We start from the raw sequence: 14,235 nt of genomic DNA, 5'->3' as shown, positions 1-14,235 counted from the left end.
AGAACCTAGTATATGTTTTAAAACAGTGGTCAATATATCATATCATTTCCCTTGTAGCAAAAATGTATGGATCCCCTCCCCACCCCCCCAAAAATTTATGGGTCCAGGATTCAAGAGATGAAGGTGGGAATGACACTTCTCACTTAAGAAATATTTGCTTCCCATTCTTACATCTTGGACTCAGTGGGTTAAGAGGTTCTAATGACCAAGGGAGAAATGCTCCTCCCAGGGAATATGTTGGGATTCTGATGTTTTAGAGGCTGACACTGCCTTTTGGCCATTTTGTGCTCCTCATGCTGTTGAATGAACAGGCAGACAAAGGGTCACTGTACAGACCAGAGTGGTCTACTCTGATAACCAAAGGCAAATTAGGTTGCTACTACACAATGGAGGCAAGGAGGATTATGTCTAGACCCCAGAGGCTTCACTGGGGTACCTCTCATTATTCTCTTACTTAATAGTACTGGTCAATGAAAACTAGTAACCCAATCAAGGTAAGATTATAAGGATTCAGATCCTGTGGGGATGAATGTTTAGGTCACTCCACCGGGTAATGTATCCTGTCCTATTGATGTGCTGCCAGAGAGTAAGGGAAATATGGAGTATGTAGCAGAAAAAGGAAACTATGATTATCAACTTAGAGCTTGCTTCCAACTATATAGAAGCAGGGACAATAGCAACTGTGTTTTATGTTTATAAACTCCTTTTATTCCTTTTACCTTATATGAAAAGCACTGGTAGTGGCTAATAATTTAGATTTCATGTGGGAGCATGAATAAATCAGCACTATCCTGTAATGATATAGTAGTTGATGGTACTTTGTACATTCCATTTGAAGGCATGGCTTTTTCATTTTGGACAAAGGGCAAGAGTAGTATGGAGGGGCAAAAGAAATGGTAAGTGCTGAAAATTCTTTTTTTCTTTCATGATATGCTTTCTACCCTTCTCCACTCTGCTCCATCCCCTGATCTTTATTAATTACATTTGCCAGGCTCTCTTGCATTATGGCTTCCAGTAGCCATCAGCCAATGGGCGGTATCAGCAGGAGATCAGATGATAGAAGAAGAGAAAGGTTAGGGTATTTATTCTCCAGGCTCCCTCCCTGCTAAGATGTGAGTTGTCAGTAATTCCACTACAGACGGCCACATAGTTCCTGTTGAATGTTCCTTTCCTTATTTTTTTATTTTATTTTACTTTTCCTTATCTCCTTAGTTTTTGATAACCATTTTCTCCCCTTGCCCCTTCAGGCTTAGGTATACTATTTCCAGTGTTGCTAGGCCTGAGGTGCTTCACCAACCATTTGTTGGTTTCTTTTAATCCTGCCCACACCCATGTGCATGGTTCCTTCATTAAATTCTCTTTATCTCCATACTCATCTCTTTTCTGTCAAGAACCCAACATATATAATTCTTAACATTTCTTTCTATGTATCTTCTCTCCTCTTTTTTATAATCAGTCTTGCCAGAGGTGTGTTAGTTTTATTAGACTTTTCAACCAACCAATTTTTGTTTTTATTGATCTTTTCTATTGAATATTTTCTTTTAAATTAGTATTTACTATTTAAAATGTTCTTATTTCTGCTTTCTTTCATTTACTTCGTTATTATTTTTGCAACTCCTTAAATTAGTGCTTAGCTTTTTTATTTCCAGCCTTGTTTCTTTAATAATACAAAGGTTTAAGGATATAAATTTTTTTGTAAATACCACTTTAGCTGCAACCGATCATTTTTTTCATTAGTATTTTCAATATTGTTCTGGTCTAAGTATTCTAGTTTTTAATAGGACCTTTTCCTTTGACCTATAATTTTTTTAAAAGTATGTTTTAAAATTTTCAAATATAGGTGTTTATTTTCTAGTTGCTATGTTCAGTGCTCTATGTATATCTACTAGATCAAATTTGTTCATTTGATGTTCAAATTTTCTGCATTTTTACTGATTTTTTGGTCTGCTTTGTCTATTTCTGAGAGAGATGAATTAAAGACTCTCCCTGGGGTGGTGGATTTGTCTATTTTCCTTGTAGTTCTGTTAATTTTTGCTTCATATATTTCAAAGAGGTTGAGTACATTCCAGATTAGAATGATCACATTTTCCTGGTGAATTGAAACTGTTATCAATATATAGTAATCCTCTTTAAATCTAGTGTTTGTTTTTTCCCTTAAAATTTATTTTGTCTGATATTAATCTAGCTATAACAGCTTAATTTTTATTGATCTTAGTATTTGCCTTAGTATTTGGTATATTTTCCCCATCATTTTTACTTTCAAATTTTGTGTCCCTTAGTTTTAGGGATGTTTCTTAAAACTAGTTAGACTTCTTTAAATCCAGTCTGATAATCTTTATTTTTAACTGGAGCATTTAGTTCATTTATATTTTATGCAATTATTGGTATATTTAAGTTTAAATCTACCATCCTCCTCTATTCTCTTTGTTCCACTTTTAAAAACACTTTTTTCTTTTTTTCTTGCCTTTTTTGGGTTTCTTTCAATGTTTTTCTTCTCTGGTAGTTTGGAAGATATATATTATCTTTTTATTTTTGTGGTGGTTATCCTAGAAATTTTAATTTGTATATTTAACATAACTAAGTCTTTAGTTAATAAAAATTTGTTACCAATAATCAGGATTTCAGGGGACAGGCCCACAAAGGGTACAGCTTTTGCATTCATTCTTTGATTATTTTACTTATTTTATCTTGTTTTGCTTTTATGTTCCTCCTTCTTGATCCCATTATCTGTATTCACTGAGATGATAAGATTGCTTGACCTTTCAAAGACCAAAAATCGGTTTATCACTCCATGCATCAGACTGTCAACAGTGAAACTACCAAATCCTTGGCCTTAATCACAGACCTCAGTCCCTGCCTAGTTCATCCATACCCATGAGCTAGTAAGATCACCAGAGACAGTACTCTCAGCTGCTGAGACAATACCAGATAGCAAAGAACAGGCAAGCCAATAACGAGGATGCAAAAGATATGATAGTTTTGCAGTCTTATAGAGCAAAAATCCAATTAGCTCTGAGGAATTCCTAAAGGAGTCATCATACCATGTAAAAATAGTTCTGCAGGCTCTGGGAGAAGAGAGTACCAAGGCCTCAAAGGGCATCAGTGCAATCGAGTCATACCACATTTGTGGGATACTAAGCAGAATGCATACTGCACACAGTTCAATGTTTGGAAGGAGAAGTCACTGTGATACAGTGGCAAGGTAAGCCACAATACAGCAAAATATTGTAGCTCAGTGGCTCTCAACAGGAGGTTATTTTGCACTCCAGAAGACATTTAGCAATGTCTGGAGATGTTGCAACTACTGGTGTGGGGGTGCTACTGACATCTAGTGGATCGAGGCCAGGGATGTGCTAAATACCCAACAATGCACAGGACCTCTCCTGCCTTGGCAAAGAATTATCTGGTTCTAGTGTCGACCGTTGTAGACTATACAGTGAAGTTTACATAAGCAGCAGGATAGTGCTTCTGGTATCATAGAAGCCATCCTGTAATAATAATTTCAATTTTTTATAGGAAGGATGATGATACAATGAGTATTCACTATACCATTCTGTTCACTTTTGAAATACTCTATAATAATGAAGAATGAGAAGATCAAAGGGCAGTCATATTTCTGAACCTCTGTGAAATGGCAAAAAGTTTTTATGAGCGGATGAATGGTGTATATTTTCTAGTGGGTGATTTTAGAATTTCAAAATCAGATAGGACATTAGGAGCCTAAATATAGCTGATGAAAAACAACTATAAACAATGTAGCATTTCCCCAGAACTTATACAGCCTATCCCCTGAAGAGTTTTACAATGCAAATGAACCTAGTACATTTGGCAAAACTCACCCAATTTAGAAGCTTTTAGTTCTAAAGTTTATATTTTACTATATGTGTGGTAAGCTTTCTTCATTTGGTTTGTCTGTGTTTTCTAAATTTTCTGCCAAAGATGTAGTTTTAAAACTTTTTTATTTTGAAAAGTTCCACAAATAAAACAGAGAACCCCTGTTTGCCCTTCCCCAGATTCTTAAAATGTTAATATTTTACATTTGCTTAATCATTTTTTTTCTGAAACATTTTAGAGAACGTTGCAACATAATGCCCAATTATCTCTAAATACTTCAGTGGGTATTTTCTTAAACAATGACTTTCTCTCACATAACCACAGTACAAGTGTTACAATAAATTAACAGATACAATGTTATTACTTAATCTACAGATATTCAAATGTAGCAATTGTCACAATAATACCCCTTTTTAGCATAAGAAAATGTTTTTCTGGCTGGAGATCAATTGTCACGTCTGTAGTTTCCATTAATCTGGAAGAGTTCCTCAGTCTGTCTTTAGTGACCTTGACGATTTTGAATAGTGCAAGACGGTAATTTTGTAGACCGTCCCTCAGTATAGATTTGACTAACATTTCCTCACGATTAAATTCAGGTTATGCGAATTTTTGGTATGACGAATACTACAAAATTAGTATTTTTCTTATCACCTTATCAGGAGGCGCATGATGCCCATTTGTCTAATTTTGGGGGATGCTTATTGTCTTCCGCAGATGAAACGACGTCCTTGTTTTCCCACTGTAAAGTTTCTATTTCGTCCTTTGAAATAGTATCTGATCCGAAGATAATTTGTAGCGAGTAATGTAAACAAGTTGTTTCTCAAGGTACTTGCGCCCCCTAGTTTTGCCTAAGGTTACAATGACTCGAGAGACACAGTAGGGTGTCAGCACTGGTGGCTACAAGTGTTTCCCAGGGCCGGTTTCTTTTCCTCGCTAGATTGTATCCCCTGTATTAGCATGTCTGACACACGTAAATGGCTACTTTCCCGAGTAACATCTTTTATCTCAGCAGTTAGCAAGGTGTATTGTAATTGATCTGCTTATAGGTTTGTCTTTCTCACAGACTGTGAGCTCATTGAGGGTAGGCATCATGGTTTATTGCTTTTCTATTCCAGGGTCTAGTATATATTAGGTGTTTGAAAAATGCATTTTTGAATTAGTAGCCTGGAGTAGATACTACGTAGCCTCTCCAAGGCTACGAGTCGGCCTTGGAGATGGCACTTTTCCTGTTCTAAAGGGAAGCGAGGGCAAGGGTGGCGCAGGGCGCGGCCAGCGACGTCACTCTGCGATGGGACCCACGGGTCTGGGGCACCTCGTAGGCTACAGGGCCTCGGGCTTCGGCGGGGTGGGGAGGACTGTAGGGCGCGAAATCAAAAGTGAACTCGCAGCTCCCGGCATTCCCAGTGGGCGGTGCTCCCCTTTGACCCTTCACTCGCGTGCTACACATCCGGGCCTCTGCTACTAGTGAGAGGAAGATGGCGGCCGCAACTGTGGTGGTTCCCGTAGAGTGGATAAAGAACTGGGAGAAATCAGGGAGAGGCGAATTGTGAGTGTCCGGGCTGGAGGCGGGCGCACGGCCGGGCTGGGCCTGGGTGTCAGCAGCGCTCTCACTTGTGAGGGGAGGTTGGGGGGACGATGTGCCCCCTCCCCCATCCGGGCGGCGGGTGTGGATGGTTGGCTAGGAGTTTCGAACTCGGGGAGGAGAGATGCTGTTACCGCCGCCGACCTCCTTCCTTCCCTGGCCTCCCCGAAATCCCTGCTGCCCGCCGTAGCCCGCCCGCCTTTAGCCTTTTAGCAGAGCTCCTGTTTCGTCCCTGCGGGTCCCCGCGGTCCTGCGCGGTCTCTTTTTGTCCCCCTCTTCGTTTGAGCTCACTTGGCTCCTTTCTCTTTACGGGGCCGCACCGGGTGGGTTCGGACTTTCCATCTCTGTCCCATTTCTTTACTGTGCACCCGTTCGACTCCGCAGTTTGGAGCCCGGCGCCTCCTCTGCCCGAAGTCGGAGGAGGGCGAACCATCCCGGACTCCCTCCCCTCCGCCCGCCGTGGCGAAGCCCCGGGCGTCGCGAAGAGCCCTGCTTGGCACCTCTCGTCTTCCCGGGGAGCGGTCTCTCGGATTGTCCCGGCCTCGCGCGGTGCTGCTGGCCGTGGGAGAAGTGTAGCAGGGATTGCCGCTTTCCCCGAAGATCTACCGGCATTTCTTTGCTTCGTCTTTTCACCTTAGAGCCCTTTCGGGTTGGACTCAACTTTAATTAAATGTTTCCTAAACCCCATTTTGTTCTGGGACTGCAACTAATTTTGGCAACTCTCCAAGGTTCTCGAAGTACCTAGAATAACGCGTTTCCTTTAGTCATAAAACTTTTTCCCCCTGTAATACAGAAAACACTAACTTGCCATACCCACTGCCCAAAATTTCAGCGCTCTCGGAAACAAACAAACAAACAATGTTTAGGTAGCAAAACCCCAGATTTAAAAGAAACAATTTATTTCTAATTTACTTTGAGTCGCTTTATTAGAGAATGCCCAATCCCGTATTAGTTAACTTGTTAGCCATTTTTACTGTCGCCCCACCTCCCCGCCCGCGCCCTCGCGCCCGCCCCAGGTAGTCAGTTTACGGTTGCTGGTGCGGAAGATAACGAATCTTTAGGACATCATTACTTAGAACGAAACGCGGGGAATGCGTTGCGAGATCTTGGCGCTTGTAATGTTGTTGCCTGCCTATATGGCCTCCCCACCTCCCTCTCGCCTAACTCGCGCTGCTTTGCGAAGTCTTAACAGTGAGCTCTAGAATTGGATTGCCTGGGTAAGCGGCCGTCTTAGCTACTTACCTAGCCGAGTGACCTTGGGTAAGTTCCTTAACCACTTTGACAGTTTCCCCTTGAGTAAATTGGGAATAAGGGTTGCTGTGAAGACTAATGCCTGCAAAGCACTTGGCTTGTAATAAGTGCTCAAGTGAAAGCTATTAAAAGTAATATCCAGTCTTCAGATATTTAAACTTCCTGGACAGCTCTTGCACTTAAAGTTTGTACCACTCAGCTTAGCAATTAGTTGGTCTCTGACTCTTTCATGTGTACTCTGATATTCTAACGAATTAAGAGACTCTTGAAGAGAGGGGACTACCTTATTTATTTTGTTCAACTCCCCTGCCTCCTCCCACCCCCCAGCCTTTCTAGCATTTACTTAGAGTGCTTATTGGCTTATTAACTGACAAATAAGTCTGTTTGATAAACATTCATTTTTAACCGTTTGGAACATTTTCCAAATCCTTGTACTGATAGTTAACAAATAGCAGTTATGTCCCTCATGTGAACGGAAGGCAACATGGAAAGTAACCAAACCGTCATCATCTATATTAGATTAAGATAACCCCCCAAAACTGATAAATAAGCTCACTGTTTACTTTTAAAGCCAACTTAGTTATTTAGGGCTGTCATCTTTGTAGATTGTTCAGCTTCCTCCTTCCAGCTGTTTTTGACAGTTTTACTATTGACTCCCACATTGGAATGGGTGGTTTTAGGGCTAGGAGGTGAAATTCTACTTGGCTTCTTCTGACTGGCAGTTGTTGGAGAAAAACAACGTGATGTAGGTCAAAATACTTAGTCAAAATGGCGTTTTGGATTCACTTTTATGTTTGCTACCCATCATTGTTACTGTGAAGAGCTGCTTCAAAACTATTAGGACTTATATGTATATAGTTATCACATGGCTTGTGGAATGTAGTTTGAATTACAGAAGACCCTAATCAAAAGTTTTCTAATTGTATTGTTACATGAAGAGAATTTAAAGTTGCTAGTTGTGGGACAAAATGAAATCTTTTATTAGTCAAACACATCACCATCTAGTTCTTAGTCTTCATTTGTTTGACCTCTTTGCCCTCTTTGAAAACTTTGTTGCATATAGTCTAATGGGATTTTTTGTATCTTGCTGAAGATAGATATTAGCATTTTAATTTTATTAGAACAAATGGTGTTGTAACTGTATTACAAAAATTCCTTTCCCTCGAGGAACATGGTTCCATAATGTAGTGGTTAGTATGTCTGCTTTACACGCAGAAAAGGTCCTGGGTTCGCGCCCCAGTGGAGCCACGGTCCACGGTCTACAGCCATGCCACCCTGAACAACCTCGATGTCTGATCTCGGAAGCTAAGCAGGGTCAGACCTGGTTAGTACTTGGATGGGAGACCACCTAGGAAGACCAGGTGCTGTAGGCATGGGCCCGGTGGAGCCACGGCCCATCGTCTACGACCATGCCACTCTGAACAAGCCCAATGTCTGATCTTGGAAGCTAAGCAGGGTCAGACCTGGTTAGTACTTGGACGGGAGACCACCTAGGAAGACCAGGTGCTGTAGGCATAAATAATAATAAATAATAAAAAAAAGTTTCTTTCCTTTGAAAGCAGAGCCTCTTAAACTAGCAACTGGAAATGTTTAAAACGAAGGTAATGTGCCACCAAATTATTAATGAATCCATTTATAGATTTGGCTTTTAGAATATAACCAATATTTAAAATTATATCTTGGGTTGATATTTCCTTTTTAACAAGATAAATTAGCAGATGAGCTTTAACTTCACTGAACATTACTCCCCCTCCCTTTTTTAAAAAAAAATTCATAATGTATTTCATGAGGTTCATTTCTTGTCTGTCACTTCTTAGCAGTATAAATCTGTATTCCGGGAGTTATAGTCAACTTCAACATAATAGTGTTAAAGCAACACATGAGATGTATGGGGCATTTTATAACTGTAAGAGAGGGCAAATTCTTAATTGTGCCTCATGAAAAGCAACTATTAAGATGGAAAGTCTTGGCTTTGAGGAAGAAGTTTTGTTAGGAAGTTAAGGAGAAAAAAAACTATTTTGCCTATCCAAGTGGTCCATCACATACCTAGCTAGCCTGTTCTTTCCAGAGATAACTGCTTATGTTTTTAATGGTAAATTATAGAGCTCTTAAAATAAGTTTTTCAGGAAATATCAAAAGGACAAAGGAAGACTACTAAAACATAATTATTAAGTGTCCTTTCCAATAACACTTAGATTTATTCTTACAAGTTTCACATCTAAATACAAATATTTTCAAATTTTGCGACCTATGCAAGATATAGATTTAATCACTTTAATTTTGGAATTAGAGTTTTAGTTTCTTGATGATTTCATATTAGTATAGGACTTGCCATGATTAACCTAATAAATTTGCATGTATTAGTAGATTCAATGGAGAATTCTGGTTTTAATAGAAATCATTAACAGCTCAGCATTTCTTTGTGTTTCAGGCAACCTTTTGTAGGATTTATGTTCTAAGCTCTTAATCTGAAGGTGTTAGCCTCATGTCAATACTTACTCTAATTTTGAAATACTTATATTTGTTGAATATCATTTATTTGTCTGAAGAACTTAATTCTTTTTCTTTAAAAAATTTACATATCAATTAGAATTTTTTAGGTCTTATTATTGGTAGTTATAATAAAGATTTAAAACTTAATTGCCAAATGTTTTGGTTGCTATTCTTTTTATTCTGCTGCTACTAAATGATTTTACACATTCCAGAACTTATCTGAGTATATTTGGATGTTCATTGAATGTTATCTGACCTGAGTTTTTTGGAGGGAAGTAGGAAGGAGGAGTTTATGGCAAACAATCTTAAGAAATTTTAGTCTTGGTAGTTGAATTTTTTTCTTCAAAAGGTGTTCTAAATTCAGCTGAGACTTTATTTGAAACCTTTTCTTCAAGTCTTAGTTTTCATTTGGCATTTATTTTCTCATTTCAATCTGTATTCATGAATTAAATATAAGTCTTGATCTGTTTTCTTGGTAAGAAAAATGCATTCTTCAGAAATTGTAGCAATACCAGATTTTCTAGACTACTGCTTTCTTTGTTTTTAGGAAAATTAAATTATTCAGTGATTAAATATTAAGGTAGAGTGTGAGTGCTATTAATGTAATTGTGTTCTTTTTTTCTTTAACATTTCCTGTTCTCTTCTTGTAAATGCACATTTTCATTTTCATAAATGCATGTTTCAAGATAAAACTGTATGTCCCAATATTTATTTTTGTGGGTTATGTGTCTCTTCTAACACTATAATAGAGGTAGCACTTTGCTTAACCAAATTTAGCCTTTTTTTGTTATTTTGTTTTTAATAATTAATTGAAGCACAGGTTGACATGAGTATTTTATATGTGAAGCCAACTTTGAGATATTAACCATAATCAAGTAGTTCAAGCTTGTGCTGTGTTTCCTTTTCTACTGCAAAATGGGAACGAGTAAAGAAGTAGTCACAAAATACTTAAGTCCTTGATAAAACTTAAGACATTTTATTCAATTTAAGTTCCACTGATCTTTGACAGAAAGTAAATTCCATCTTTGTTCTCAGGGATCTAAGACAGCATTTCCACAATAGCACCAAACTGTTCTAAAAGTGGAAAAATGGTAAACACAATTATTTGGAGGTTATTAAGGGACTAAGATAGTCATTTGAATTTGGACTGAGACACAATATTTGGTTATTTTTTAAGCCATATTAAAATGGGCAACTGTTGGTGGTAGTTTGTTTTCCCCCTAATCATTTAGTACAGTGGTCCCCAGCCGTTTTGGCACCAGGAACAGGTGCTCCTATGAGAATCTAATGCCTGATCTGAGGTGGAGCTGAGGCTGTGATACTAGCGCTGGGGAGTGGCTACAAATACCGATGAAGCTTTGCTCACTTACCTGCCCCACTGCTCACCTCCTTCTGTGTGTCCCAGTTCCTAATAGGCCATGGTACTGGTCTGTGGCCCTGGGGTTTGGGGTCTCCTGATGTAGTAGATAGAGTACTAAAACTGTTTTAATAGGTATAGTAAGATATGCAGCATGCAGAAAGAGAATTGTTTCTTTAAGGATATTTCCTGATCTGTTAGTGGATTACTTGGGGACAAGAGCACATACACGTCTGCTGATTGGAGGAAATTTCTTAGCAATTGTTTTTAGTTTCCTCCTACAAGTAAAGAACTATTTTAAACTAGAGAAATGAAAGTATATATTATGCAAGTGAATTATTGAAATAACCCCTCAGTGATTCCTTACAATTTGAGCAAAACTTTGAGATGCTAATTAATAGTTCATGATGACATTATCATTTGCATCCTAGCAAGTATGTCTGTGGCCTTGTGACTGACAAGATGGAATTATATTTCAGTTATTTCTTAAAATTATGTAACAATGGCTGTACCATTAGATTAGATAGGATTTGGAACACTGACATTTCCCCCTCTCCGCTGGAAGGATTATCATGAATGACATATGCATTAAGCTTATTAAAACAAGTAGAAAATGAAGTTACTGACATTGTGAATAAGTACAGACATTTACCATAAGAAACAATAGTTGGCCTTGCTTTTTAGTAGCCTGAGTACAAAGGGAAAGATGAGTTACTTGATTCCATTGCATCCTGTCAAATACATTTCCTGCTACTATATTCTAAAGGTAATTGAACCTATGGGGACAGTGAGAACTACAAGAGGGAATTGTTCTGACACTTTATAGCAAATATTCAAGCAATCTTAATATACTTTCTTATATACTTTATAAAAAGGAGCTAGATTGCAGACATTCTTAGGTTATGTTTTCTGATGCTAATCTGAAGCAGATGATATTTCTGTGCTGCCTATTGGAAGGAAGATTGATTTTGTTTTCTGGACACACTTGTGGTAGGTTTAACATATTTTGAGAAATTAGAAAGTTAACCACTGTTCTCAACACATTGAAAGGTCTGTCTAGTTCTCCAGGGAAGTAGTTGAAAGTACTTGGGATCAAACTTAAATCAGTTTATTTTACCATTCCTAAAGTACTCTCTGAATTCTTTTAAAAATAGGAGTTGGTGAAAAACTAATAACTATATGAGATTTTCACACTATGCAGATTTAATTCAGTAATTGTTTTCCATTGGCAAGGCCTTTTTATTTGGTTTTGAAAATAATTTTGTGAGACGTACAAGTGAGATGTTGACCAGGAAAAGTTTATTGACTTTTAACAACCTTACACTGCTCGTCCTGATGATAGAGTATTGAAATAATTAAAAGACAGAGGTGAGCTTCAAGACTTGGATAATTCACAAAGTAGATACTCTCTTTGAATTATTGTAATATGGCATCACATTTCACCTTAGGTGTGATATATAAGCATATTCTATAAGTCTTAAAATTAATTTATTGACTATGGAAAAAGGATTGCTAGACATAAGAGTAAGAAACATCTGCATTCATTGTTTCTTTTTTTTTGTTAGAGCCTTGTACAACTTGTAATAAGATTATTTCTTTTCCTAAATTATGAAATTAAAAAAAATACAGAAAGGTGCATAAAACCTAAATGTAGAGCTTAAAGAATCTCCAAGATGCACACCCATGTAACTCACACCCAGGTCAAGACCACATAACCTCCTTTGCTGATTGCACTTTCATTACTTCCCCTGAGGTAGCCATTATCCTATTTATGGTTTTTTCTTCCTTACTTTTATTTTCGGTTTTGCTATTCAATAAGTTTAAGTTTGTTCTTCTTAGACTTCATATAAATGGAATCAGAGGAGGTGTATTCTATTGCATCTGGCTGCTTTTGCTCAACATTTTGTCTTTAGGATCCATTCATGCTTTTGCAAGTATTTGTGGTATTTTGATTTTCATAATTACAAGATGCTCCATTGTATAACAGTTCCACAATTTGTTGATTTCTTATGCTATTGATGAACAAATTTGTTGTTTTGAGTTTTTTTGCTATTACCAACTGCACCAGTAGAAACATTTTTAAAAAATATTTTTTTATTTTTCAATTATGATTGGCATACAGTATTATATGAGATTCAGGTGTACAACATAGTGATTAGACATTTCTATAACTTACAAAGTGATCACCTTGATAAATCTAGTACCCATCTGACATCATACAGTTATTACAATATTTTGGCTATATTCTTTATGCTGTACTTTACATCCTCATGACTATTTTATAACTACCAATTTGTATTTCTTAATCCCCTCCCCTTTTTCACCAACTCCCCAACCCTCTTCCCATCTGGCAACCCTCAAAATGTTCTCTGTATATGTGAGTTTGTTTTGTTTATTTTGTTCATTAGATTCCATATGTAAGTGAAATCAAATGGCATTTGTGTTTTCCTGTCTGATTTATTCCACTCAGCACAAAACCTTCTAGGTCCATTCATGTTTTTGCAGATGATAAGATTTCATTTATTCATTTATTTTTATGGCTGAGGAATATTCCATTGTATATATGTACCACCTCTTGATCCATTCATCCATTGATGGACATCCAGGTCGTCTCCATAATCTTGGCTCTTATAAACTATGCTGCAGTGAACATATGGATGCACATGTCTCTTTAAAGTAGTATTTTGGGTTTGTTGGGATAAATACCCAGAAATGGGATTACTGCATCCTCCTTTGTCTCTTGGTATAGCCTTTGTTTTAACCCGTTTCTCATTTAGAAAAAAAGTGCATTGCATTGCCAACATTAATTTTACATAAACATGCTCTTGGAGGCTAAAGCAAATCTGACTGATTTTCAATGTGAAAAAATATAAAATTTGTTCTTGGAGTTATTTCTAAACAGAACTTGTATCTAGTTCTAATGTAACAGAAATGTATATGCTGATCAGTATTTAATAATTTTTTTATGTGGTAAATTTCAAAGCACATAACACAAAGCAGAACATCTAGGATTTGACATTTTCTGTGATTTAGAATTACTATATTTTGTAAATGGAAATACCACTGCTAAAAACAATGCTATAAATAGCATAATCTCATTTGTTTCCAAAGACTGTTGATATACTAGAGTGATGCAAAAATAATTATAAAAATGAGATATTTTGTGATTAACTTTGGAGATAAGGTTAGGACTGTAATCTGTGAGTTATTTCAAGGTAAACACTGTAGCCGCAAGAACTGTCAGTGAGTATTCTTGAGGCAAATGGGACATGGGTTAAAGTATATTTTGTCTGGTATAAGTATTGCTACCCCAGATTTTTTTTTCATTTCCATTTTCATGAAATATCTTTTCCCATCCCTTTGCTTTCAGTCTTTGTGTCTTTTGATCTGGAGTGAGTTTCTTGTAGGCAGCTTATGTAAGAGTCTTATCCGTTCAACTACCCTATCTTTTGATTGGAGCATTTAATTCTTTTTCATTTCAACTACTTGTTGATATGAGGTTATTGCCATTTTATTATTCGTATTTTTGATACATTTTGTTCTTAAAGAATTCCCTCAAACATTTTCTGTAATACTGGCTTGATGGTGATGAACTCCTTTAGCTTTTTCTTTTCTGGGAAGCTCCTTATCTGTCCTTCAATTCTAAATGATAGTTTTGCTGGATAGAGTAATCTTGGTTGTAGGTTTTTGCTTTTCAGTGCTTTGAATATTTTGTGCC

At 37.3% G+C, this 14,235-nt stretch overlaps 1 protein-coding gene and 2 pseudogenes across 9 annotated transcripts in view; all 3 read left to right on the top strand.

The window, feature by feature from the left end:
* Positions 1-5,233: 5,233 nt before the first annotated feature.
* Positions 5,234-14,235, top strand: part of THOC2 (THO complex 2) — a 99,122-nt gene continuing 90,120 nt past the window's right edge. For all 9 annotated transcript variants that reach the window (XM_006916161.3, XM_025049778.1, XM_025049780.1 and 6 more), the window contains exon 1: positions 5,234-5,380. In XM_006916161.3, coding sequence (XP_006916223.1) covers positions 5,310-5,380 — 71 coding nt within the window. In that variant the 5' untranslated portion in view covers positions 5,234-5,309. The remainder of the gene's footprint in view (positions 5,381-14,235) is intronic.
* LOC112483231 lies at positions 7,925-8,040 on the top strand (annotated as a pseudogene).
* Positions 8,067-8,182, top strand: LOC112483238 (annotated as a pseudogene).

Source organism: Pteropus alecto, unplaced genomic scaffold, assembly GCF_000325575.1.
Source record: "Pteropus alecto unplaced genomic scaffold, ASM32557v1 scaffold116, whole genome shotgun sequence".
NCBI classification, from domain to species: Eukaryota; Metazoa; Chordata; class Mammalia; order Chiroptera; family Pteropodidae; genus Pteropus; species Pteropus alecto.
The sequence above is the reverse complement of the archived record's forward strand: the minus strand, read 5'-3'. Positions and strand labels throughout refer to the sequence as shown.